Below are 24,610 nucleotides of genomic sequence, written 5' to 3' on the forward strand. Positions count from 1 at the left end.
CTATTACATATTCATATTTCCATTTTTCCATTATGCTCTTTATAAGCTTTTTTTTTTGTTTCTTTGTTTTTGTGGTACACGAGCCTCTCACGGTCGTGGCCTCTCCCATTGCGGAGCACAGGCTCCAGACGCGCAGGCTTAGTGGCCATGGCTCACGGGCCCAGCCACTCCGCAGCATGTGAGATCCTCCCGGACCGGGGCACGAACCCGTGTCCCCTGCGTCGGCAGGCGGACTCTCAACCACTGCACCACCAGGGAAGCCCCTATAAGCGTAATTTTAATTACAGCATAAACTGTAAAATTTTCTAAAAACTTGAAAATTTTATGTATCTAATTTTGCTCTTGTAAAGTAATAATAGACACTTACGTGTAGTCACTATTGGAGGAAAGCAATCAGGCTGTGTCATTTTCTCAGATTTCATCTTCCCAGCTCTGGAATTCTGTAAGAAAAGGCTGAGTACACTTAGGATGATAAAGGCAAAATATAATATCTCAACTCTCAGTTGTTTAAAGGCCAATGGCTAGGTTAGTTCTACCTCTCTACCTATCCTTTTGATAATAATTATTGTTCATTTATTTTGTGTGTGCTGTCTGGTCCCACACTGTAGTATGTGCATCAAGAGAGATGTAGTCTCTCTGCAGAGTCTAATTCTGCTGTCTCCAAATTTCTGTTATCTTTTGAATCTGCTTGCCTATTTGGGTTTCTGTCTTTCATGTTAGAGCCTGCCCTCAGAGGGTCAGGTGATCCTTGGCTATCTGTTTACGTTCAAGAATGGTGTAGTAAATAGCTGATTGAAAATTCTGTACAGGGTTTATCAGCACGGTCCTTACTGTAGGGCAAGCTGGATGGTTTGCTCAGTAAGAGAATCTTTGGGTCTCTTCTCTTGCTCTCATTGGAGTCCCCAGAAAGAGTATCTTCCAATATTTTAATATTCTATAGCAGGGATATAGGCCTGGCTTCTTGAGTTCAAGAAGGCAGGGTAGGGAAGAGGTTGGATACCTCCATATCCATTATGAAAGCTTTTGCTGTTTCTTCCCCTTTTTCACTTTAACTTCCCCACTCTTAATTGCCTGGTATCCTGTATCCAGATGCCTCAGTTTTGCTTTTTCCAGGGAATGAGCATCCAGTCTTTGGCCAGATTGGGGGAAGGAATGGTCATGACGCCAGTGTAAAGTCACCGTTGAGTTTACCTTTTTATTAAATAGGCTTTCAAGCAGACCTCCTATTTTCAGCCACTCTTTAACCTCATTTCTAGAGAGAATATGTGCCACTAAATTCCTAAGCCTTTTGGGGTTCTGCAGGGCAAATTGTGTTGCTTCTTAGCTTTCCTTGCAACCAATTTAGGATTCAGGTAGCTTAGGATTGGTAATTACCATTCATGGTTCTTCTTTCTAGCCTCCAAAAGTTTGTTGCTGCTATCACCTTTTACATGTTTTTGGCATTATTTCTTTTAAAAGACATACCTCTTCCATCTCATACTCCTCAGTATGACGACTATCACAAAAACAGAAAACAGCAAGTGTTGGCAAGAATGTAGAGAAATTGAAAGTTTTGTATATTGTTGGTGGGAATGTAAAATGGTGTATCCACTATGGAAAACAGTGTGGTGGTTCCTTAAAAAATTAAAAATAGAATTATCATATGATCCAGCATTCCATTCCTGAGTATATACCCCAGATAATTGAAGGCAGAACTTTAAGAAATATATATGTACACCCACGTTCAAAGCAGCACTATTCACAATAGTCAAGTGTCCATTGACAGATGAAAGGATAAACAAAATGTGGTATATACATACAATGGAATATTATTCAGCCTGAAAAAGGAAGGAAATTCTGACCCTTTCAAGGATGAACCATGAAAAGATTATGTTAAGTGAAATAAGACAATCACAAAAGGACAAACACTATATGATTCCACTTATATAAGGTACCTAGAGTAGTCAGATTTAGAGACAGAAATTAGAATGGTGTTTGCCAGAGGCTGAGGGGAGGGGAGAATGGGGAATTATTGTTTAATGGGTGCAGAGTTTCAGTTTTGTAAGATGAAGAGAGTTCTGGAGATGGATGATAGTGATAGTTACACAACAATGTGAGTGTACTTAGTTGCACACTGAACTAAAAATGGTTGAGATGGTAAATTTTATATTATGTTTAGTTTACTATAGTTTTTTTAAAAAAGGAATACCCCTTTACTTTTATCTCATGCCCATTGTGAGAGAGAAAACTGATTAATATGTTCAATCTATTACTTAAATAGAAGTCCATTGTTTCCTGTTTTTTTGTTTGTTTGTTTTTTCTTTTTGCGGTATGCGGGCCTCTCACTGTTGTGGCCTCCCCCATTGCGGAGCACAGGCTCCGGACGAACAGGCTCAGTGGCCACGGTTCACGGGCCTAGCCGCTCCGCGGCACGTGGGATCCTCCTGAACCGGGGCACGAACCTGCATCCCCTGCATCGGCAGGCGGACTCTCAACCACTGCGCCACCAGGGAAGCCCTGTTTCCTGTTTTATAGGAAGACTTTTGGAAGTTAAATGACTTGCCCTGGTCACAGAGCTAGTCATAGGCAGGCGAGGATTTGATCCCATTCTGGGAGGAGGGCTGGGGCTCTTACCTGCTACGTTACATACATCAATTCATTCTTTCAGTAACCAGCAAATATTCATTAAGCCTTTTCTTTGTCCCATCACTCTTGACAGTAACAGTGAGCAGGAATGTTTAGCTTATATTACATTACAGTGTGAAGAAGGGATTCCATACAATAGCAAGAACATACATAAACAAGACAGTGGCAACTACTGATACGTGCTACGATGGAAACAAAGTGCTGACAGCATTGTGGTGGGAAAGACTTTTGAGTTGAGACCTTAACGTGTAGATGGTTTCAGCAATGTGAACATGTGGACAGGAGTGTCCCTGGCATAAGAAACAGCATGTGCACAGGCCTAGGGAGGGGAATAAGCCTGGCTCCCTTGAGGAATTTAAAAAGACCAATTTAGCAGAATGTAGTCAGAGGGGGATTGGTAAGAAATGGGGTAAAAGATGTGTTAAATGTGGAACCTCATGAGCCTTGAAGTAAGGCAGCCAGAGTTTTCCTCGGGGTGATAACAGAAAGCCACTGGAGGTTTTTCAGACGGGAAATGATGTGATGATTTTACTTTTTAACATGCGGTTGGCTTTCACCAAGTATCTACCGTGTAGCAGGTGCTTAGGTAGACACCAGAAATGCAGCAACGAGCAGACGCTTTTGCCCACAAGGAAATTATAGTCTGGTAAGGAAGGAAGAGCAGACAATGCCAGTAACACACAGCAGCATAGCCCACAGTGTGCGCTCTGGCACTAGAGATGAGTTTTAGGAAAAAGTGTTCCATGATCAGTATAGAAACGTGTCTAACTTAGTGCAGCTCGGCATTTCCCAAATTTACTTGCACCAAGAGCTTCTTTTAAATAACATCTTCTAACAGCTCTTTGAACTCATGGAGTGTGAAACACACGCCGGGCAACACTGAATTTAGGAAAGATGACAATTAAGTTATACGCTGGTGGGATGACTATGCTGAGAAGGGAACTAGCACAGTTCACAGTGTGGAGGAGGCAGGCATTCAGGGTGGCCTTCCAGGAGGAGGTGAGCCCTGAATTGCTTCCTGAGCGGGGAAGAGAGGTTAGCCACGTGAAGAAGCAGGGACGGATATTCCGTAGAGAAAGAACAGCCTGAGTGCAGACATGGAGACCCAAATAACCACCTCATCATCCTAGGAAAATAGATGTACTAATTTCAAGCAGTACAAAGATCCATTTGCTGGTTTTGCTCTGTAGTGGAAAGAATTGTTTTAAAATGGAGACAGTAGAATGCAGTTTTCCTAATCTGGATTTTAATGTGAACTGCCAATTTCTGCTTTCCAGTAGGCCTCTGTCCTCGGCTGCCACGTTCGGCCTGTCTGAACCTTCACCGTCTCCTTCCCACACCCTTCTCTTCCCCTGCCCTGCACACTGGGCAGCTCTGTCTTGGGAAGGCCAGACAGAAACCCCTCGCTGTGTACCTTTCTTGCCTGTGTCAGATGGCGGAGCCTTCCTGGAAGTGTGGATTTCCTGTTAGTACCTACGGCTCTGTTGGCAGCACTCTGTCTGTATTCTCTCACACTGCCGCCCAGTTTTCCCTTCCACATTCTTCCAGGTTCACTTTGCATCTGATTGGTGTAAGGCAGCATAATTAGAGGATGTCACATTTCCGCCGGAGGGTCTCCCTCCTGTGCGCCCAGCCCCTTCCACCTGATAGGATAGAGGCTCTTTACATGGGTTATGTTTTCTTCATTGTTATTAAGTGATTAATAAAAATAGCTTCCACTTATTAGCACTTACTAGGTACCAGACACTATGCCAAGCACTGTATATTACCATTTAATTTTCATAACCCTAAGTATGTGTTATTAGTTCTGTTTTACAAATGAGGAGAAGGGGACTAGAGAGTCACTTGCCCAAGGTCACTCAGCTGATCAGAAGAGAGGCCATTATTTAAACCAAGGGTGCAGTATTTCACGCATCCAGTACACAGTGTCGTTAAATGCTCTAATTGCAACCATTCATTTTCTGGGGATTCTGTGGTTACATCTGCTGTGTTTCAAACTCACCAGGAAGCTTTAAAAAGTACGGATTCTAGGGCCCCACTTCATAACCACTGAGCAGAAGTCAGATGGGGCCCGGGAATTGCTGTTTTCGAAAGTTCTCTGTGGGATAATGCAGTGGTTCTCATCAAAATGGCTTGGAGGGCCATTGCTGAGCCCCACCCCAGAGTTTCTGCTTTGGGAGGTGTGCAGTGGGGCCCTAGAATGTGCATTTCTAACAGGTTCCCAAGTGCTTTTCATGCTGCAGTTGGGGATCCCACTTTGATAACGCTGGTCTGATGCAGTAGGTAAAAAATGAGGGAACAGAGCCAAGCGATAAGAACAGGAGGGTTAGCATTTGGAAAGCAAACGCTAATGCATTTTTCTTTTCTTTTCTTTCTTTAAGTCCTTGAGGCATTCTTTGGTTCTGACCAAACATTTTAATTAAGAAATAAGAAGGGAGATATGTTGGAGTGGGATTTGGAGTCAGACAGCTGGTATCAATTCCCAACTTCACCACTTAGGAAGGCTCTGGGCTTCAATTTCCTCTGCTGAAAAATGGTGATGCTAATATCTGCCTCCCAGCCATTTCATAAATGGCATTTCAGTCTCCATCTCTTCCCTTTCCACTTACCTCAGGAAAGAATTGCGAAAATCCAAAGACTTAATCGTTAGTCTTAGGTTCAGGAAGTTTTTCGGGCTACGGAAGCTAGCTATAGTGTGATTTCATTTTTTGAATTATTTAGACCTGATATAGTTGGTTTCTCTTCTGACTCTTTTGCCTGCTCCTTCATTGTTCCCAAGAGCATATGCGAGGTGGAAAAACGGTAGTATCCTGGAGCATCTGTTGGATAGTACGCTAGTTCATGGCCTGTGGCATTGGCTCTGGGAAGAAAGCAATATCACCCTTCCACTGGAGAGGGAGACTAGAGGTTACTAAGCAGAACCTCACTGAGGGAATTTGCAAGTACGTTTGGAAGACTATCATTTTCCCAGGAGGAAAGAGTAAAACTAAAGCAACACCTGAGCTTTGGGATATCAGTGTTTTTACTCACTGGCTGACAGAAAGGCTTTGCAACCAGAGCAACTAGATCCTAACTCCAATCCTGCTATATATATGAAGTGGGACTCAGACTAAATTACAAGTCCATCCTATATCTTGGTTTCTTTATCCACAATATGGGGATGACCTCCCCTCCCTCACAGGCTTAATAAGAGTTTAAATGAGATGAGAGCTGTAAGGTGCATTGTACCATGCTTGGATCACCGCTGGTGCTTAGTGCAATGTGGCCCCTTTCCTTTGTACCATGATTTGCTTCTGTGTAACTTCCTCTATAAGGGGGAAAAAAACAGGAAAATAAAATACTTATGGAAAATCAGTTAAGTGCCTTGCGGTGTGCTAAGCTCTTTTATATTCATCATCTCGTTCATTTTTTTCACAGCATTCCTCTTGTGTACTATTCTTCCCAGCTTATACAAGGAGAAGCGGCAGTTAAACACATAACCCAAATTCTTACAGCTGGTAAATGATGGAGTGGATTTGGACCCAAGTGTGTCTAAATTCAATACTTGGGCTCCTTCCATCCTATCTCACTATTTGAGCAAGGAACCTGGGACAACATCCATCTAAGGAAGGAGATGCAGGGTTTCAGGTTTGATTTTTCTGGCTGGAGAAAAGTATTCATACTTTTGCCTTGTTTTTCTAGTTCCTTAAAGATGTGAGCTACTGGAGGATATTAGACACCTATTTATGGCTTCCACTTCTAAGTGAGGGATAACAGAGGTGCCATTCCTAAACTCCTCAAGTAAACCATGTTGCCATGCATTCAGAGATGTTCTCGACAGTATTATTTATAAAAAGAATGGTTAGAAATGACAGTGTTGAATTTTATCTGAGCCCTGTGCTCCTGGAAAACAGTGAAGGTTTATAAATGTCCCCAAGCTTTACATTCCAGGAAATGGCCTACTGCAGAGAAGTGTCCTTTCCCATGTGACTTGGATAAGACTCCTGGATGCCTCCTTTGTTTACTTCTTACGAGGCCAGACACAGACCCTCCAGATTCCCATTCTTTGCCTTATGAATGATTAGCTGCACTGCTTGTCCCCACTGATCAGTTGGAACAAAATGCATGTTAACCAAACTTCATCCTTCCTCAGGCCCCTGAACTTTGGCCCACCCTCAGCCTGAACCATCATACAGCCCTCCTTCAGAGTCCTGTATTAGGGTTCTCTAGAGAAACAGATTGATAGGGTGTGTGTGTGTGTGTGTGTGTGTGTGTGTGTGTGTGTGTGTGCACGCACATTATAATGAATTGGTTCATACAGTTGTAAAAGCTGGCAAGTCCCGAGATCTGCAGGGTGAGGTGGCAAAGTAGAGACTCAGGAAGAGCTGATGTTTCAGTTCAAGTCCAAGGGAAGGAAAAAAGCCCCTGTACCAGTTCAAAGGTTGTCAGGCAGGAAGGATTCTCTGTTAGTGGGGGTTGGAGGTAGGTAGAGCAAGACATAAGCCTTTTTGTTCTGTTCATGCCTTTGACTGATTAGATGAGGCCCACCCACATTAGTGGGGGCAATCTGCTTTACTCAGTCTATTGATTTAAATCTTAATCTCTTTCAAAAACACCCTCACAGAAACACCCAGAATAACGTTTGATCAAATATCTGGGCACCCTGTGGCCTAGTCAGGGTGACATATAAAATTAACTATCACAGGTCCCTCCCCCAAAATAGTCTTGCCTCAGGGTAAGATGTTCTCTGATCTACTATCCAGTCACACCACTCTTTCATGCCATTTCTCCACATTTTGTTCTTTCTATCCTTGTTTACTCTGTAAAAGAAAGACCCCTTTTGTCTAGCTCTTGGGACACTTACAGATCTTGTGGTCACAATATTCTCCTTATTGCAATAATTTTCCATCCCTTACTGCAAATGCCCCTTTACCCCCTTACAATAATCCTTATTAAGTCTCTCCTTACTAAGTCTGCATCTGTTTTTAACTTGACAGAAACAAATTAAGTGTCTGAAACTAAGGGATTAGTTAAGTAATATGGCACATCCATACTACAGAATATGATACATTTTCAAAGAGAATGTACTCACTGATGAGTAAAGAAGTCTGTGATGTATCACTGAGTTAAAAAGGCAGACTATAAAATTGCATACTTGTAATATCCCTTGTATCAATACATACAATTAAATACTTGGGTATCTTCATATTTTGGAAGGGTATTCTCTATTAATTTCAGTAGTAGTTATCTCTAGGAGGAGGAAAATAAGGGAAAGGTTTTTTTTTCTCCTATCTTTCTGTATTGTTTGAACTGTCTATAATGAAGTTGTATTATCCTTGTAAACTGAAGAAAAACCACGGTGCATAATAGCTTTGTGATCTTGATTTTTGTTTAAAAAAATAGTCAATTCTGGTTATTCAAGCCAGGGCCTGGTGGACTGGCCTCATGGACACCCCCCTCCATGGATGTCTACCCTTGATCACCTTCTAGAGGCTGTACAATCCCCAAAGTCTCTCCAAAAGGCAGAGTCCTGAACAGTTTGTCTGTTTCTCCTCCCAGCTGAAGGCACTGAAGTCTGTTGGAGATCTGGGCTGGCTTCCTCTGCCCTCGGTTCCCCCTCTGGGAGCCGTCCCTCTGGCCATTGTGAAAGGATGAGAGGGCTGGTGACACTTCTGGGCTTTGGGCCAGCCTTTTTCATTTTGCGCAAGGTCTGTTCAGTCTCCCAGGTCCTGTGTCCAAAGAATGAGACTTTAGAATGGAGAAATTACATTTTGTTTTATTTACAAAGGTTGATCTTCTTATCACTTGAGCATTTTTCCCAAAATCTCCATGAGCCTTCTCCCTCGGCCACATACATACTGGATGACCTAGATGGAGACTTAAAAGACATTAAGTTAGAGCATCATTTTTGGACACCACTTCTGCTGAATTCCCATGGCAACATGGTTGTGGGCTTCAGGGATTTTACTCTGATATTTGGCTCAATGCCAGCCTGGCAAATTCCACTCCTCCCCGTGGGTCCTGCAGTGCCAGCATCCTCCTTCACTCAGAATGAGGTCATTGTCTTTGTGGTTAAATAGTGGACACTTTCTGCTCTTCAGCTTTTGTTCTACAGTACAGCCTTAGAGACTTACAGTTTTACAGCTCCAAATTACCAGCCCTCCCCTCTAGAAAGCCTCCACACTGGCAGCCTCTCACCACAGATTAAGTTCTAGATTAGAACCTCTGTTCCTCAGCCCCCCAAATCTGGATGTCTCTTAGGTGTCAGGGCTAGGGCATCGTCACTTTGGGGCATTTCCTTTTCTAGTTGAACCAGATCGGATTTATATACTGATGCCATTTGTGGGGGCGGTGGGGGGGAGTTCTGGTCCTTAGAAAAAAGTTTAACAACCACAGCCACATTCCATTTTTTTCCATATATTTGAGATGTTTCTGGGCTTTGGTGGTGAAAGAATCTAACGTCTTAGGATAAACAACAACAACAAACTTAGCCCTTTTTGCCTTTATGTTCAGTATTTCTTTGTAGCTTGGCTATTGAAACACAACAGCTATTAAACAGCTGTTAAACTGAGTTCTTCATAGCAGCCTCTCCTTGCCCAGTTCAGTTCCCTATACATTCCCCTCTCCTCCTTTATATGTATATTTGTCTGTCTGTATCTGTGTATTTATTTCCCTTTTAAGGATCTCAAAACACAAAGGCCCTGGTCTTTTAATATTGTGTCTGTATTGTTGAGTTCTGCTGTTAAACCTGACCAAAAGGGACACACCGTAGTCTGCTTTCCATATTCTGTCTAGTAAATGGTTGGTTGTCAGGACAACGGCATAGAAGGTGGAGGGTCATTGATAACCACATGAATTCTTTAAACAAACATGATGAGAGCAAATTCCAGTGTGTGCTTGAAAGCTGCAAAAGAAGAGGAAAGGTTTCAGACAGGTCCTTCCTTTTACAAATTTGATACTCCCTTTAAGAATTAGCTTCAGTTGGAGTTGCTCGTACTTTCATTAAAAACCCTGAATCTTGGCAGTGCCCTTGTTGGACAGTGTGCTTGTCCTTCCAGCGTGTTAAGTGGGACTTGAATAGCACTCCAACCTGAGCACCTGCCTGTGCTCTTGACAGAGCCCCTAGCACAGCAAGGTGGTCCTCCACGGTGTCTCAGGAACAGACACAGAGTAAATGCCCAACACACATTGTAGGAATGAATGATCTCAAGTCTTCACAGTGTCCCTCATAGATGCATTTATGATTTATATCTGCAAAGAAACTGAATTCAGAGACTTTAAGTAACTTTTTCCAAGACCCTTAAAAGTGTGAGGGTGGGGATATGCACAGAACTAGAACCCAATTCATCCTGGCTTCTCAGACCACACTCGTTTCATTATAGCACACTGCCTCACTGTAAAAAAATAATAACAATAAGGAAGAAACATTTTAAAGAGGCAGAACACTCCTAAGATGAAGTATATGCTTTTCAAAACAAAGGTGGAAAACCTTTTTCAAAGGTAAAATCGTTGGGGAAAAAAGAAAAAATAATATGTAATTTAATGTTCATTGAGAATAAGCAATTAATTCTGCCCTCCAGGGGTGAATTTATGTCTAGCTTATTTGCACATGAAAGTACAAGATTGGCTTCATTTATATGAAAGTAAGACATCTGGTTGGGAAGCAAAAAATTTGGTCAATTACCTGAATCATGTTTGGTCTACATGATAGAAAAGCCCCAGATGTCTTCAAATCACCAGATGTTTGGCGTTGTGCGGTTAACACCAGACCCACCATCTGACTTTGTCATGTGAGAGCTTGCTGTTTGATTCCCCCATTGTTAGAAGGCTGTTATCATTTTGTAAACCAGCAGTTTGCAAACAGTAGTCTAGACCAGAGGCCGACACTGGCCCCGACAAAGTGTTCACTGGTGTGTGATAGGATGAGAAAATAAATTCATAAAAGGAAATGTATTTAAGTGAATGTCCTTTATTTTGAGATCATCTCCTTTCTCTTTTTTTCAGTGATAGAACATTGTGTCAAATGATCCTGATTCTAGGATTTTTTTTTAATGAATCTAGGGGACCAAGTAAAAAAATGAGAAGCCTATCTCAGTCCCCAGTTTTCTTTATGTGATTTCTGTATTTTACTGGATCGTGCAAAAAGAAAATAAAGCTGGCGAGACCACTGCTCTAAACCTGGTAATATCTTCAGCACAATGACAGCTAAAATATTTTCATATATTTCCTGAACTTGCCTTCCCCTAGCAGTGGGGGAACTCTCCATGGCAGAACTGTTTATCTGTTTCTTAAAAGCATTGGTCATCTTAACAGTCAAGGGTTTTGCTGACAAAATCATAATTTTTCCTTTTGAAGCAAACATTTGGTCCTTAAAATAACTCTGAAGGGAACACCTTCAGCGCTTTTAAAACATTTCACTCTGGAGACATGCCATGGAGACACGACCATGGGGAGACACTTTTTGTGCTGGAAAACTGAATTCCATCACTGTGACTATTTTAACAGATTTTCACAGTTTCTGCAGTTTGCTCTCATAACCCCCAAAGCATATAGCTCTACATGCCCTAACGTTGAGGATCTCTCCTCAAGCTTTATAACCTCAGCCAGAATGTGCCAAGCAGTATCCCACACACCAGCAGTATGGAGTCATAATAACCATGGTATCTCACATTTATCAAGCATTTGCCATGTGGCAGACGGCATCCTAAAGTGCATTATATGTATCATCTTGTTTGATTCTCACAACCTCTTTGGGAGAAAAATAGCATTATTGTAGCCTTTTTAAAGGTGAGGAAACTGCAGCAGGGAAATTGAATCAATTGAATCACCCCTGCCCAAGTCATAAGCCCTGTGATTGTTAAAGCCAGGATCCCCACCCAAGCCTGCCCACCTCCTGACCTGACCTGCTGAGTGCTCTGATAAACCGAAAGAGCTCTGCCCTCAAGGCGGTTAGAATCTAAAATAAAAGAAGGAGGCACAAGGAAAAAAGCCATTATGTAGAACAGAATGATGTAATTCCAAGAAACATGCTGTGGGATGGTACAGGAAAGACTGATTAATTATGATCTACCCAGGAAAGGCTCTTTGGAAGTGGCCTTAGGCTAGGTGAGGACAAAATAGGGCATCAGCAATTAACTAGAGAATTAGGTCACTGTGGGTGTCAAAGTGGATGATTTCAAGCTAAAAAGACTGCACTTTATGCTCTGTATAGTTCAGAATTGGCCACCTACACTGCTGGAACCCACTGGATCCTTGCCACCTCTCCTGTTCTCCCTGTGACTTAGACTCTGATTTAGGTGAGCTTCCTGCTCCCGTTGGGGGAGGGGGCAGGATGGCACTGTCACAGCAGGGAGTATAGAGAAGTGGAGGATGCCTGCCTCTAGTTGGGAGCCCTAGGGTTCAGTCCAGACTCTACTACCACAGGTAGTGACCCCAGGGAACCCACCTTTCTCCTTGGTTCAGTTTTCTCTGCTGTAAAAGGAATACACTGAAGTTGATGGTCCCTAAGGGCCATTTGAAGTCTGTTTTTGAAACCTGCCTAGGAGAGGAAAGGAAGGAGCTAGATGATTCAGCATGCTGGGATTTCATGTTCCTGGACATGACCCACCATGGGAGCCTCTTGTAAATGAAGCTTCCTCCTTTTGTATCCATGACAGTCAACACACACTTGAGATCATTCTCCCTGGCTCCAATATCTACCCCCTTGAATCTATGTGGTATAGTACAGAGATCTCAGACTTTGGAATCTGAGAATCCTGGACTGAAACACAGACCATGCCCCTCATCAGATAGGTGACTTTGAATAAATTATGTAACCTTTCTGTTGTGTTTATTTCTACAACTGTAACTTGGTGATTCTAATACTAGCTTAATGGATTTGTTGCTAGCATTGAAGTGGATAAGAACTAAACAATGCTAAGAACAATGACTGAGACTCCGTAGGTTTTGATAAGTAGGCACTATTACTATTAGGATATTTATCTTCCTAAAATACAAGTTATATTGTATACAAGCCACTTGTATTGTATACAAGCCACTCCTCTGCTCACTGACCTATAGTGGTTACCAGTTGCTTGTTAGAACAAGTCCAAACCCCTTGGCCTGGTGTCCCTCCTTAGTGATAAGACCTGGGGCTTTTCACCTATAAGTTTACCACCGTCCACTTCTTGAATCAGACTTGATCAGGCAAAGAGAATTTGAGAGCCTCTATTTCACTAAGGATGATATCCACAATGTCTTGTCACCATAGCATCACTGTACCTAGTGAGAGGCTTGGGCCTGCTGGTCAGCCATTTTCTAGGCACGTGCATAAGCCTTAGTACATTATATTGTGCCCAAGTTAGAGAGATGAGAGTGTACTACTGGTGGGGATTATATTAGGAGACATGTTCCTTGTCTCAGCAGCATTCAAGAGTTAAACTTGAATCCAGTCTCTGCTCTTGACTCCCGCAACTGCTGATATTCAGCATCATGTGTGTGTGTGTGTGTGTGTGTGTAATCTTTTTGTCTAAGTTAGTTGATCTGTACTTTATGTTCTTTTCTTTCTTTTTTTGTTTTTTAATTTGTTAACATCTTTATTGGAGTATAATTGCTTTACAATGGTGTGTTAGTTTCTGCTTTACAACAAAATGAGTCAGTTATACATATACATATGTTCCCATATCTCTTCCCTCTTGCATCTCCCTCCCTCCCACCCTCCCTATCCCACCCCTCCAGGTGGTCACAAAGCACCGAGCTAATCTCCCTGTGCTACGCGGCTGCTTCCCACTAGCTATCTACCTTATGTTTGGTAGTGTATATATGTCCATGCCTCTCTCTCGCTTTGTCACACCTCACCCTTCCCCCTCCCCATATCCTCAAGTCCATTCTCTAGTAGGTCTGTGTCTTTATTCCTGTCTTACCCCTAGGTTCTTCATGACATTTTTTTTTCTTAAATTCCATATATATGTGTTAGCATACATATTTGTTTCTCTCTTTCTGACTTACTTCACTCTGTATGACAGACTCTAGGTCTATCCACCTCATTACAAACAGCTCAATTTCGTTTCTTTTTATAGCTGAGTAATATTCCATTGTATATATGTGCCACATCTTCTTTATCCATTCATCTGTTGATGGACACTTAGGTTGCTTCCATGACCTGGCTATTGCAAATAGAGCTGCAATGAACATTGTGGTACATGACTCTTTTTGAATGATGGTTTTCTCAGGGTATATGCCCAGTAGTGGGATTGCTGGGTCATATGGTAGTTCTATTTGTAGTTTTTTAAGGAAACTCCATACTGTTCTCCATAGTGGCTGTATCAATTTACATTCCCACCAACAGTGCAAGAGGGTTCCCTTTTCTCCACACCCTCTCCAGCATTTGTTGTTTGTAGATTTTCTGATGATGCCCATTCTAACTGGTGTGAGGTGATACCTCATTGTAGTTTTGATTTGCATTTCTCTAATGATTAGTGATGTTGAGCAGCTTTTCATGTGCTTCTTGGCCATCTGTATATCTTCTTTGGAGAAATGTCTATTTAGGTCTTCTGCCCATTTTTGGATTGGGTTGTTTGTTTTTTTGTTATTAAGCTGCATGAGCTACTTATAAATTTTGGAGATTAATCCTTTGTCAGTTGCTTCATTTGCAAATATTTTCTCCCATTCTGAGGGTTGTCTTTTGGTCTTGTTTATGGTTTCCTTAAAAGAAATCTATAAATTCAGTTGAATGAATATTACTGAGAACTTATGTTCTGGACACTGCTAGGTGCTAGGGGGAGGGGAAATGAATGCAGAGATAAATAAAATTGTCTTTGAGCTATTCTCTGTCTAGTAGGAGAGAGGGAAAGAGATAGACACAGGGAAAAAACAAAACATAGCATAAGGGTTATTTAAAATTTGATTTAAAATATATAGTATGTTCATTGATTGAACACCTACTACAGGTCAGAAGAGAAGGCTAGGGATATAAAAATATAAAAAAGAGAGTCCAAATCACAGAAGATCTTACAAGATTATAATAGTTACAAAGTATAACTCAGAAGAGGTATTGGCTGGGAATAGTGTCTACTGAAAGTAAGCCCTATGAGGGCAGAGACCCTTATCTATCTTGTTCTTTAATTCATTGTCAACATGATAACAGTGCCTGGCACATAGTAGGTATTCAGTAAACATTTCTTTAGTGAATGATGAATGCTAAGGATATCATGAGAAAATTATTTACTCAGTAATTTAAAATAGAATATAATTCCTAGTTAAAACAAGATTATTTTTAGGAGGAAAATGAAAGGAAATGAACAACTTAATGTTTTGGGAGATGTCTTTCAACAGGTGGCAGAACATGTCAGGTTTGAGTCTTTCATTACTTTCTCTGACTGAGTGAATAGTTCTGGGTATGTGTACCTCCCATTCAAGAGCAAGAATTACTGGAATGTTTTTCAGTCAGTGTTGTATCAGTTGTGGTTCCAGGTCTAGAAAACTCTGTGAGCCAACCTGCCCAGGTGAGATCTCTGTAGAGGAATTTAGGTGCTAGGTATGCATCAAGCCCCTGATTCTACAAGTTCTTTGAAAAATAAGTTTCCATAGCCAGTCTACTGGCAGCCATGAGCACACAGTAGTATTTTGTTTTGTTTAGTTGAGGGTTCGTGGTTCACGTAACTTTCGAGCTCTACCAGAATTGGATCAGGTCTTTACACATCTTTGAAACTACCCCAGCACATAGTATGCCCGTGTGAAATAGCAAACTCATAGAAAGCACCACATTCTTTTGAAATAACTCCAGCCTATTGTTTGAAAGTTAGTCTTGGTTTCCGTTCTCCCACCTTGAAACCAGATTGAAAGTGGATTCAATCTGAAAGGACTCAGAGACCCACTCTGCAGGCAGGGCAGGATGTCACTTAGAACTGTCCCAGCTGATCCAGTTGGCCTGCTGACCTTGGCAGAACTAAGCGGGGACAGGGGGGTCCAGTGCCAAACAAGGAGGAACCGGGTTGCATACCACCCACGCCCAAACCTCTCTCTGACATTTCCACGGGCTTTGAGCCAGCTCTCCCCCTGGGTTTCATCTCATGTTTGTAGGAATACAAAGGAACACTGAACCTTCCAGTTAATACAACACCCCGCCCCCAGCTCCCCCTTCCTAGAGGGGATAACAGTTCTGTTGACCATTATAATGCATTTTCTGTCTCCCAGCAATCCCCACAGTCATTAGTTTCTGCGGCTGACGTCAGGAAAGAGGATTATGTGTGTGTCTGAAACTGTTCCCAAAGTGCTCATTAGTCATAGATAATTGAAAAACTGGTAGGGGAAGATTTGGTGTAATAGAATCCCCGCCTGTGAAGAGCGCCTGTAACCACCGGCTAATTGTAGGCCCCAGCTCGTGACCCTCACGCCAACTCTGCCCATCAGAATGGGAACCAGTGGACAAAAGCCCAAGAGCCCTCAGAGCAATTGCTTTTCTACACCCCAAGGTGAGGGTGTGTTCACAGGAACAGAAGCCAACCAGATCAAGAAAATAAGTGAACTGGCTTTGGGCCTCTCCTCCACCTTCAGGCTGAGGAGCAGGGTTTGGCAAAGGCTTGCGGTATTCTCCTTACTTTAATTTTGCTTTTATTTTAACCTAACTAGTTTCTTTTGATGACAAAAGGAATACAAGGCCAACGTACAGAAGAAGCACAAATGACAGAGAAGAGCGCCCTGCCCTGGATCCCATTCCCCGCTGTAACAATATTCTGCGTATTTTTCTAGGACTTCTCTGAAAGCGTATGTGCTTACATTTCTGTGTCCTCTAACAAAATTCACAAATGGGATCATACTCTGAATGCTACTCCGCATCTTGCCATTTTCACTTAATTTATCTTGGACTCCCTTCCAAATCCATACCTTAATTCTTCCTCATTCATTTTAATGGCTATGAAGGATTCTGCTGAATACATGTGCCCTAATTTATTCACCCTGCACAGATTTAAGGGGGAAAACACCTTCAAAAATATTACACAAGAAACACATGTTCAAGGTAGAACAATTAGAAAGTATAGGTTGGGGACTTCCGTGGTGGCACAGTGGGTAGGAATCCACCTTCCAATGTAGGGGACACGGGTTCGAGCCCTGGTCCGGGAAGATCCACATGCTGCAGAGCCTGTGCACCACAACTACTGAGCCTGCGCTCTAGAGCCCGTGAGCCACAACTACTGAAGCCTACGCCACTAGAGCCCGTGCTCTGCAACAAGAGAAGCCACAACAATGAGAAGCCTGCGCACCGCAACGAAGAGTAGCCCCCGCTCACTGCAACTAGAGAAAGCCCACGTGTAGCAATGAAGACCCAACACAGCCAAAAATAAATAAATAAATTTATTAAAAAAAAAAAAAAAAAAAAAGAAAGTATAGGTTAGTAGCAAGAAAAAAAAATCATAATTTCACTATCCAGAGAAAACCTGTTCTCTGTATTTTTTCCCTGGGACTGTGTTTTTACAAATAAGTGCATCTACATCTTTGTTGTTGTTCTTAAAAAGAAGTCATCTCCGGGACTTCCCTGGTGGTCCAGTGGTTAAGACTTCACCTTCCAATGTGGGGGAGGGTGTGGGGGAGGGTGTGGGGGTGGTGGGGTGGTGTGCAGGTTTGATCCGTGGTCAGAGAGCTAAGACCCCACATGCCTCAGGGCCAAAAAACCAAAACATAAAACAGAAGCAATATTGTAACAAATTCAATAAAGACTTTTAAAAAATGGTCCACGTCAAAAAATCTTTAAAAAAAGGAAGTCAACCTCTACATAATGTTTCACAGCCTGCATTTTTCAGTTGGCTCTGTTGTTTTAAAAATAAAAATGATTTCCTTTTCTCGCCTTTCTCGCTGCAGGCTTATCTTCTTAAATGATAAACAAAGAGCTCAAAGCTGTTGGTCATCAGGCTACATGGCCTTAGTTGGCCCCGCCTGAGGTCCCCTGCTGCCTCTCTTGTCCAGGAGGCCACAGGTCTCCTATCCTCCCTGGTGCCCTTTTTGCAAACATATGAACGCCTCAAACACTCTGTGTCCCTTGGGGCTCCCTGTGGTGAACGCGCTTTTCACTCTAATGGCATCCATCTCCCCGAGCGCTGAAACCAGCAATCTGCCACCTGTCTTTCCAGACCAGGCTCAAATGTCACCTTCATCTTGATTTCCTGCTCTCCCCCGGGCCACCCTCACCGTCCCTCCTCGGTGCTCTGGGATCACCATGCACATTCCCCTTTGAGAGCATTTCATCTACGGTCTGAAGAGCCTTGGTTTACACAGACCACTGTGTGAGCCTTCTGAGGTCAGAAGCTCCTCTTTCCCTCGTTCGCCAGCACCTAGATCTGGGCACAGGGTAATCGAAAATATCTGGGGCCATCCTCATTACCACTGTTCTTGAAATGTTTGCTAAAATGCGTGAATAAATGGTTGAATGAAGAAGGGAAGAGACTGAAAATGCTGAGGCTGTGAAGTTCTCATTAAGTCTGGGAAAACTGATGCTGTGATTAATTTAATTTTATGGTGAAAGAAGAGCGAAAGGAGGATTATTTCTGGAAAAGTTGTCAAGACACACTAAAGCCTGCTCTGACAGCTCTTCTGGTCCCCAGTGCACTTCTGGCTGATAAAGTGTGATTTCCTGGGATGAATTCTCAGAGATTCCCCCCTGTTTCTATCATCCTCTCTTATGTCAAGCTGTTTCCCTTCAGGCTCTAGCTAAACAAAGCTTCTTCCTGCTTGGGGTCCAGATAGATGGTTCCTGAATGCTGTGGTTCCAGTTCACAAGAGGGTGTTAATCTTTGTGCATATCTTTGTGCATATTTATTTTTGTTCCTAGATGACTGGATTGAGGAGAAAGCCTGGCTTACTGCCCTAGGTCGGGTTCTTTGGAAGCAGATGCTGAGACAGATTTGGGGGTATAAGATGGTCATTAGGGGTTGCCACCTGTGAAAGGAAGGGGGCTGGAGTAGGATTGGGCGGAGGGAGAATTCAAATGTGATGAAGTCCCACGAGACCTTGGCCGACCTGGCAGAGTATTCTGGAGTGAGTGGTGCCCATCAGAGCCCTCTGATCCCACTCTGCTAAGTCTCTAGGTGTGGCCACCCTGGGAAAGGCATCACCTCATCAAGATGATCTCGAGGAGCTGGCACCTGTCTGCTGACAGCTGGCAGCTGAACTGACTGCCCACCGGGCAGCAGGTCCATCCTTAATGGGGATCCAGGTGGTGATGGCTCACTATCTACCATACTCCCCATATCCAAGCAACCACCACGACCTGCCATTTCTTTTTCTTTTTTAACATCTTTACTGGAGTATAATTGCTTTACATTGTTGTGTTAGTTTCTGCTGTATAACAAAGTGAATCAGCTATACGTATACATATATCTCCATATCCCCTCCCTCTTGTGTCTCCCTCCCACCCTCCCTATCCAACCCCTCTAGGTGGTCACAAAGCACCGAGCTGATCTCCCTGTGCTATGTGGCTGCTTCCCACTAGCTATCTATTTTACATTTGGTAGTGTATATATGTCCATGCCACTCTCTCACTTTGTCCCAGCTTACCCTTCCCCCTCCCCGTGTCCTCAAGTCCATTCTCTACGTCTGAGTCTTTATTCCTGTCCTGCCCCTGTGTTCTTCAGAACCTTTTTTTCTTTTAGATTCCACATATATGTGTTAGCATACAGTATTTGTTTTTCCCTTTCTGACTTACTTCAGTCTGTATGACAGACCCTAGGTCCATCCGACCTGCCATTTCTTGCTCTACAAAATCTCTCCTATCTGCCTCTGTTTCTGCATCTCACTTGCCAATAACGTTAACAAATGCCCTTCTCTTTTCTCTCACTTGCCAATAACGTTAACAAATGCCCTTCTCTTTTCTCTGGTTACTGAGATAGCTTCACCACTGCTTTTCCTTACCCCGTTCTGTCCTCTGCTACAGTGCTGCCAGAGAGACCTTTAAAAAGATGCAAATCCATGTCTGTGAGTCTGGGTAGTATATTCAATATCTTGTAATAAACAATAACAGAAAAGAGTGGAAAAAAAGAATCTAGATATATACATATATGTATCACCAAATAACTTTGCTGTACACCTGAAACTAACACGATATTGTAAATCAACTCTACTTCAAAAAAAGAAAAAAAAAGATGCAAATCCAGTCACCTCACTCCCTGGCTTAATGCTCTTTCAGAAGCTTACAGTGATCTTTGTGATAAATTCAAACACCTTAGTCTGGATTTCCCTACTTTTCTCTCCAACCTTATAGGTCTCCTCCACCCCACGCTGGGCCCCACCCCAGTTTATGTGCCCGTTCAGTCAGCCCAGTTGGCCATCTCCCTTCTTTCTTGGCCTTTGCTCAAGATGCTGCCTCTGCTGGGAAATCTACCTGTGCTCCTCCAGCATGTAATTTGAACCCAGATCTTATGGCTGCAAGCCCAGGCCTCTCTCTGCACCTCGCCAGCCAAGACTTCTTTCTAGATGACTGTCCAAAAGGCTTGGAAGTGTACCCCACCCTGCTAATCCTTTTTCTCTTCTGAACCTTTTTTTTTTTCAGTGAAAATGACAGCCTTTGTGTTTGTGAGGATTGGGGATGAAGATGGAATAGAAGTTTCCATTTTGACCTTCCTGTGAAAATTCACCCTTAAAAAAAAAATCTGAATGTAGTGGGCAGGATTTCTAAATGGTGCCACTTTTTAAACATACATAATGTTTGTTCTACAAATATATCGCTTGATTCCTTCATTCACTTAGAAGCTGCACCAGAATGTAAATGTAAAGAATAAGAGCACAGGTTTGGTATCCATCAGAGTGGAATCCATGCCCTGTGCTCCAACACTTTAAGTGACTTTCCCCATCCATCTGTGCAATGGGGACAGATTGGAATAGTACCCACGTAGGGTATGTTCCCATAGGGTTATTGCGACAATAAAGTGAGAAAATGCATGACATGTCCTTAGCACTGTCCCCAGCATAGAAGTGCTCAGTGAATGGGAATGCTGCCTTGTATGTACTAGCTAGTAGACATAGTGACATGATTGAGACAGTGTCCAGAGCCAGACTGTCCACAGCTAAGGGTGCTGCTCTCCTCCAGGTTTCTGCTGGTTGTGCTTGCAAAGCAGACAGACTAGAGGCTCTCTGTGCTCTCCACCTCATCATTTGAGCATCTGGACCTTATCCTCCAGTCCAGTGCTGTCCAATAGAAATATAATAGAAGCCAATATGTAATTTAAAATTTTCCAGTAGCCACATTAAAGTAAAAAGACATAAGTGAAATTAATTTTAATATCTCATTTAACCTAATATATCCAAAATATCATTTCAATATAAATTGATCTAAAAACTATTAATGAGACATTTTATATTCATTTTCTCATGTGAAATCTTTGACATCTGATGTGTATTTTCCACTTAGTACCTCTCAATTCAGGCTCTCAATTTTCACTGTAAATATTTGATTTAGATTTCTTAAATTAACGTTGAAAAGGTAGATTTGCACGCCCAAGTTGTTCCAAATGTACTCAAAAGTTTTTCAGTAACTGAACTATCAGTTTTGAAATTAAGCTGGAAATGAATTCAAATGAAATTAATTTAGCACCTTGGTTACTCCAGCCACATTTCAAATGTTCAATCCACATGTGCCTAGTGACTCCCATATTGGACAGTGGCACTCTAAGAAGCCATGCAGCGGGTTCAGTCTTCTTCTGCTGCTTTTTCTTAGCTAAACTTTTTCCAAATTGGATAGAATTTGATAAATGGATAAAAATGGAGGAGCTTTGCGGAGGAGCTTTGTTTTCAGTTAGGGGAGGTCGTGAGCCATTTGCCCTCTGCCTCCCTTACTAACCACCCCCCCCCCCGCCCCTCCACCCGCAGAAGTCCTGCAGCACCTCGGCGCATCCCTGGAACTCCATGGAACAATTAACAAGTGGTAGGAATCTTAGCACTGAGCAAATGGCACACATTCAGAATCTTGGACCCTTGGAGCTCAGAGGGATCTTAGCATATATAGAGGTCCAGCCCTACCCTTCTTACAGTGCAGAAATACTTATGATAAATTCCTTGGCTGGGGTGGGTGGAGGGCGTGACTCAGCCCCTGCTGAACACCTGGGAACAGATGGATCCCTTCATTCTCTTCTGACTTACATGGTTCTCTGTGTCCTGATCTCATCTCCCTAACTAGGTTGCAGGCAAGGAGCGCCTCTTACAGTGACACAGCGCCCACACAGCACAAGACAATCAATAAATCCTTAACTGAAGGCCTGACTGACTGCAGGAATTCAAGGTCACCCGAAATATCAGGGTCACTGCATTGCACAACTCCAAAGAGCACCATTCAAATTGTATTCTGTGGTTGTGCAAGTAGCAGCCTTGTAAAGTTTGCAGAGTTTAGACTGGGCTCTCTTTTCCAGCTGAGAAAAACTTCTAAGAAATTCTTTGTTGAAACAAAATAATTCCCTCCCTTATCTTCTGATAGGAAGCAACTACATAAGTAAATTTTCTCAACTTCTTTAGGAATATACGTTAATCAGGGAGTGTGTATGGATGTGTGAATGTGTGTGCGTGTGTGTGTGTGCATGTGTGTGTGTGTGTAAGTTATGCTGGTAGAGCTGCTGTGTTAGGAAGCTCGTTTGGAACAGTTTGACCATTTCAACCTAGGCTCCAAGAGGCCAATGTATTTGTAGCTTTTGGAATTTCTCATGAATGGAATCTTTCTCTGATTTGAAAGATGCCGTAGAGCTCTTGGCTTTGTAAAGCACCCCAGAGCATGGCCTATGGGAACCAAGGACATATACCTAAGTCACCAAATGAGTATAGGGACTCTTTGCAGCTGCATGGTTTCCATCTTCATGAAGCTGAGAAAAGGCAGAGGAGAGAGGAGGGGGCAGAGAGGTTCTCTTAAGAAAGCCCTCTGTTTGCTTTTGTGTTTTTCAAACTGACAGGTGTTTATTTTTTCTCCTGTCTACCCAGGAAACCAAGTGCTGCCCCCTGGAACTTGTCTTGGAAATGGGCTCACACCAGAGGCAGCAAAGGACCTTGGCCTTCCTGCTGGAATTGCAGTGGCAGCTTCACTAATTGATGCCCATGCAGGAGGACTAGGTAATCTCTTACTCCATGTCACTACCGACACTGTGTTCAAACTCTCCTCAGAATCAGACACTCCTTTTCTGTTTTTAAACCAAAGACTGAGAGCTGGTGATTCAAGATACAGTAAAGAAAAACCTTTAACGGTTAGGCATGTGGGTAGAATTATAGAACTTTTCATCAATTTTAGGATTCATTTATAATTTTATTAATTTTTCCGTAAAATAATAGAAAAAATGATGTGAATAAATATCTGGGCAGTTCTTTCCTTTACCGAAAATTTGATAAAGATACATTAACTTCCAACTAGCGTGGATGATGATGGTGTACTTACTTGTATTTTTTTTTTTTTTTTTTTTTTTTTTTTGCGGTACGCGGGCCTCTCACTGTTGTGGCCTCTCCCGTTGCGGAGCACAGGCTCCGGACGCACAGGCTCAGCGGCCATGGATCACGGGCCCAGCCGCTCCGCGGCATGTGGGATCTTCCCGGACTGGGACACGAACCCGTGTCTACTGCATCGGCAGGCGGACTCTCAACCACTGAGCCACCAGGGAAGCCCCTGTACTGCTTTTTTCTACAGATACTCCGAAACCCTTACAATTCTAATTTTATTTTCATATTATATTTGGCTTATATGCTATGTCCAATTACTTGGGTATATTCCTGATTTCATCTTCTAAATAAGTCTCCAACCTGGCATTCTTGTATTCATTTATTCATTCATCAAAGACCCATTGAACACTTCGTATGTCCCAGGCATGGTGCTGGGGGACAGTGACGTTAATTTAAAAAAAATAATAAACAAACAAAATCTCATCCCCAAATGGAAGACAGTGAGGCAAGGTTTACAGTAAAGTGTGATAACTCTATCCTCTTCTTTATCCTTATTGCAGTTTTTTGTCAGGGAGGGAGGCATTGTTCAGATTCTCAATATTTTTCACTTCAACTGTAGCCAAATCTTTTTTTCCTAGCCTTTCTTTCTAAGAGTGTTTCTTTTAAAATTATGGTTCGAACTTCATGAGATCAATTTAGTAGATCATGACCATTGGATTTTCAGAATAGAATGGACCGACCAGAGTAGAAAATCTCAGAGTATGTCTAGCACAGTAAGGGTAAGCACTTTTTTGTGGAACTTATGTTTCCACTTCCATTTTATGTGTCTGTGCATGTGTATACTGGGCCATGATGAACGTGAATTTCTTACTATGGGTTGCAGTCCAAAAAACTTTGAAAGATTTTTTAGTCCCTACTTCATATTACAGACAAGAGTTATCTATTTAAATGCTTTCATCGAGCTGCATTCCCAGAGCTCTGTCCATGCATATTCACCTCCATGTCTTTGCACGTGTGTTTCTCTGCCTAGGATGACTGGTCCTCCCCTTTGCCCACTTGCTAACTTCTACTCTAAGTTGAAGACCCATCTTAGATGCTTTCTCCTCTGTGTAGCTTTCCATGGAAGACACTTCCGTTTATGTTGAAACTCTCTAAGCTGTCCTCCTTTCAGCACTTTTACCTACCCCTATGGAAGAAATGATTGTGTTGTAATTGCTCTTTTATCTGCTTGTCTTTTCCACCAGACTGTAAGTTCCTTGAAGACAGGGGCATTGTATTACTCATCTTGTGTAACCTGTGCTGAGCTGTGTCTGGTTCTTATAGGTGCTTGATAACGTTATTAAATGAATAAAGTCACATTAAGGCAAGAATAAGATAAAATAGCCCTACCCTGTAGAGTGAAAGTTAATCTGTTTCCTTATACAGCAGATTATTAGGCAGTAGCTAGTTCTTCTGCATGGTCTCTGGATTTTCAGAGCAGGATAGCTCTCATCCATCTACAAACATGTCCGTCTTATTCATCTTTATGTGTTCAGGATCTAACACAGTGCCTGAGAAGTAGTAACCAGCCAGTAATGCATGTGGGTTGGAAAATACTGCTTATAGACAAGGGTGTTTCTTTCCCTTTTCA

At 42.5% G+C, this 24,610-nt stretch overlaps 1 protein-coding gene across 13 annotated transcripts in view; it reads left to right on the plus strand.

The window, feature by feature from the left end:
* Positions 1-24,610, plus strand: part of FGGY (FGGY carbohydrate kinase domain containing) — a 425,082-nt gene that overhangs the window by 185,975 nt on the left and 214,497 nt on the right. For all 13 annotated transcript variants that reach the window (XR_004348564.1, XR_004348561.1, XR_004348565.1 and 10 more), the window contains one exon: positions 22,534-22,662. Coding sequence is in view for 8 of the 13 variants with exons in the window: in XM_032623526.1 (XP_032479417.1) it covers positions 22,534-22,662 (129 nt within the window). In the remaining 5 variants the exon portion in view is untranslated. The remainder of the gene's footprint in view (positions 1-22,533; positions 22,663-24,610) is intronic.

This window comes from Phocoena sinus, chromosome 1 (genome assembly GCF_008692025.1).
Source record: "Phocoena sinus isolate mPhoSin1 chromosome 1, mPhoSin1.pri, whole genome shotgun sequence".
NCBI lineage: Eukaryota > Metazoa > Chordata > Mammalia > Artiodactyla > Phocoenidae > Phocoena > Phocoena sinus.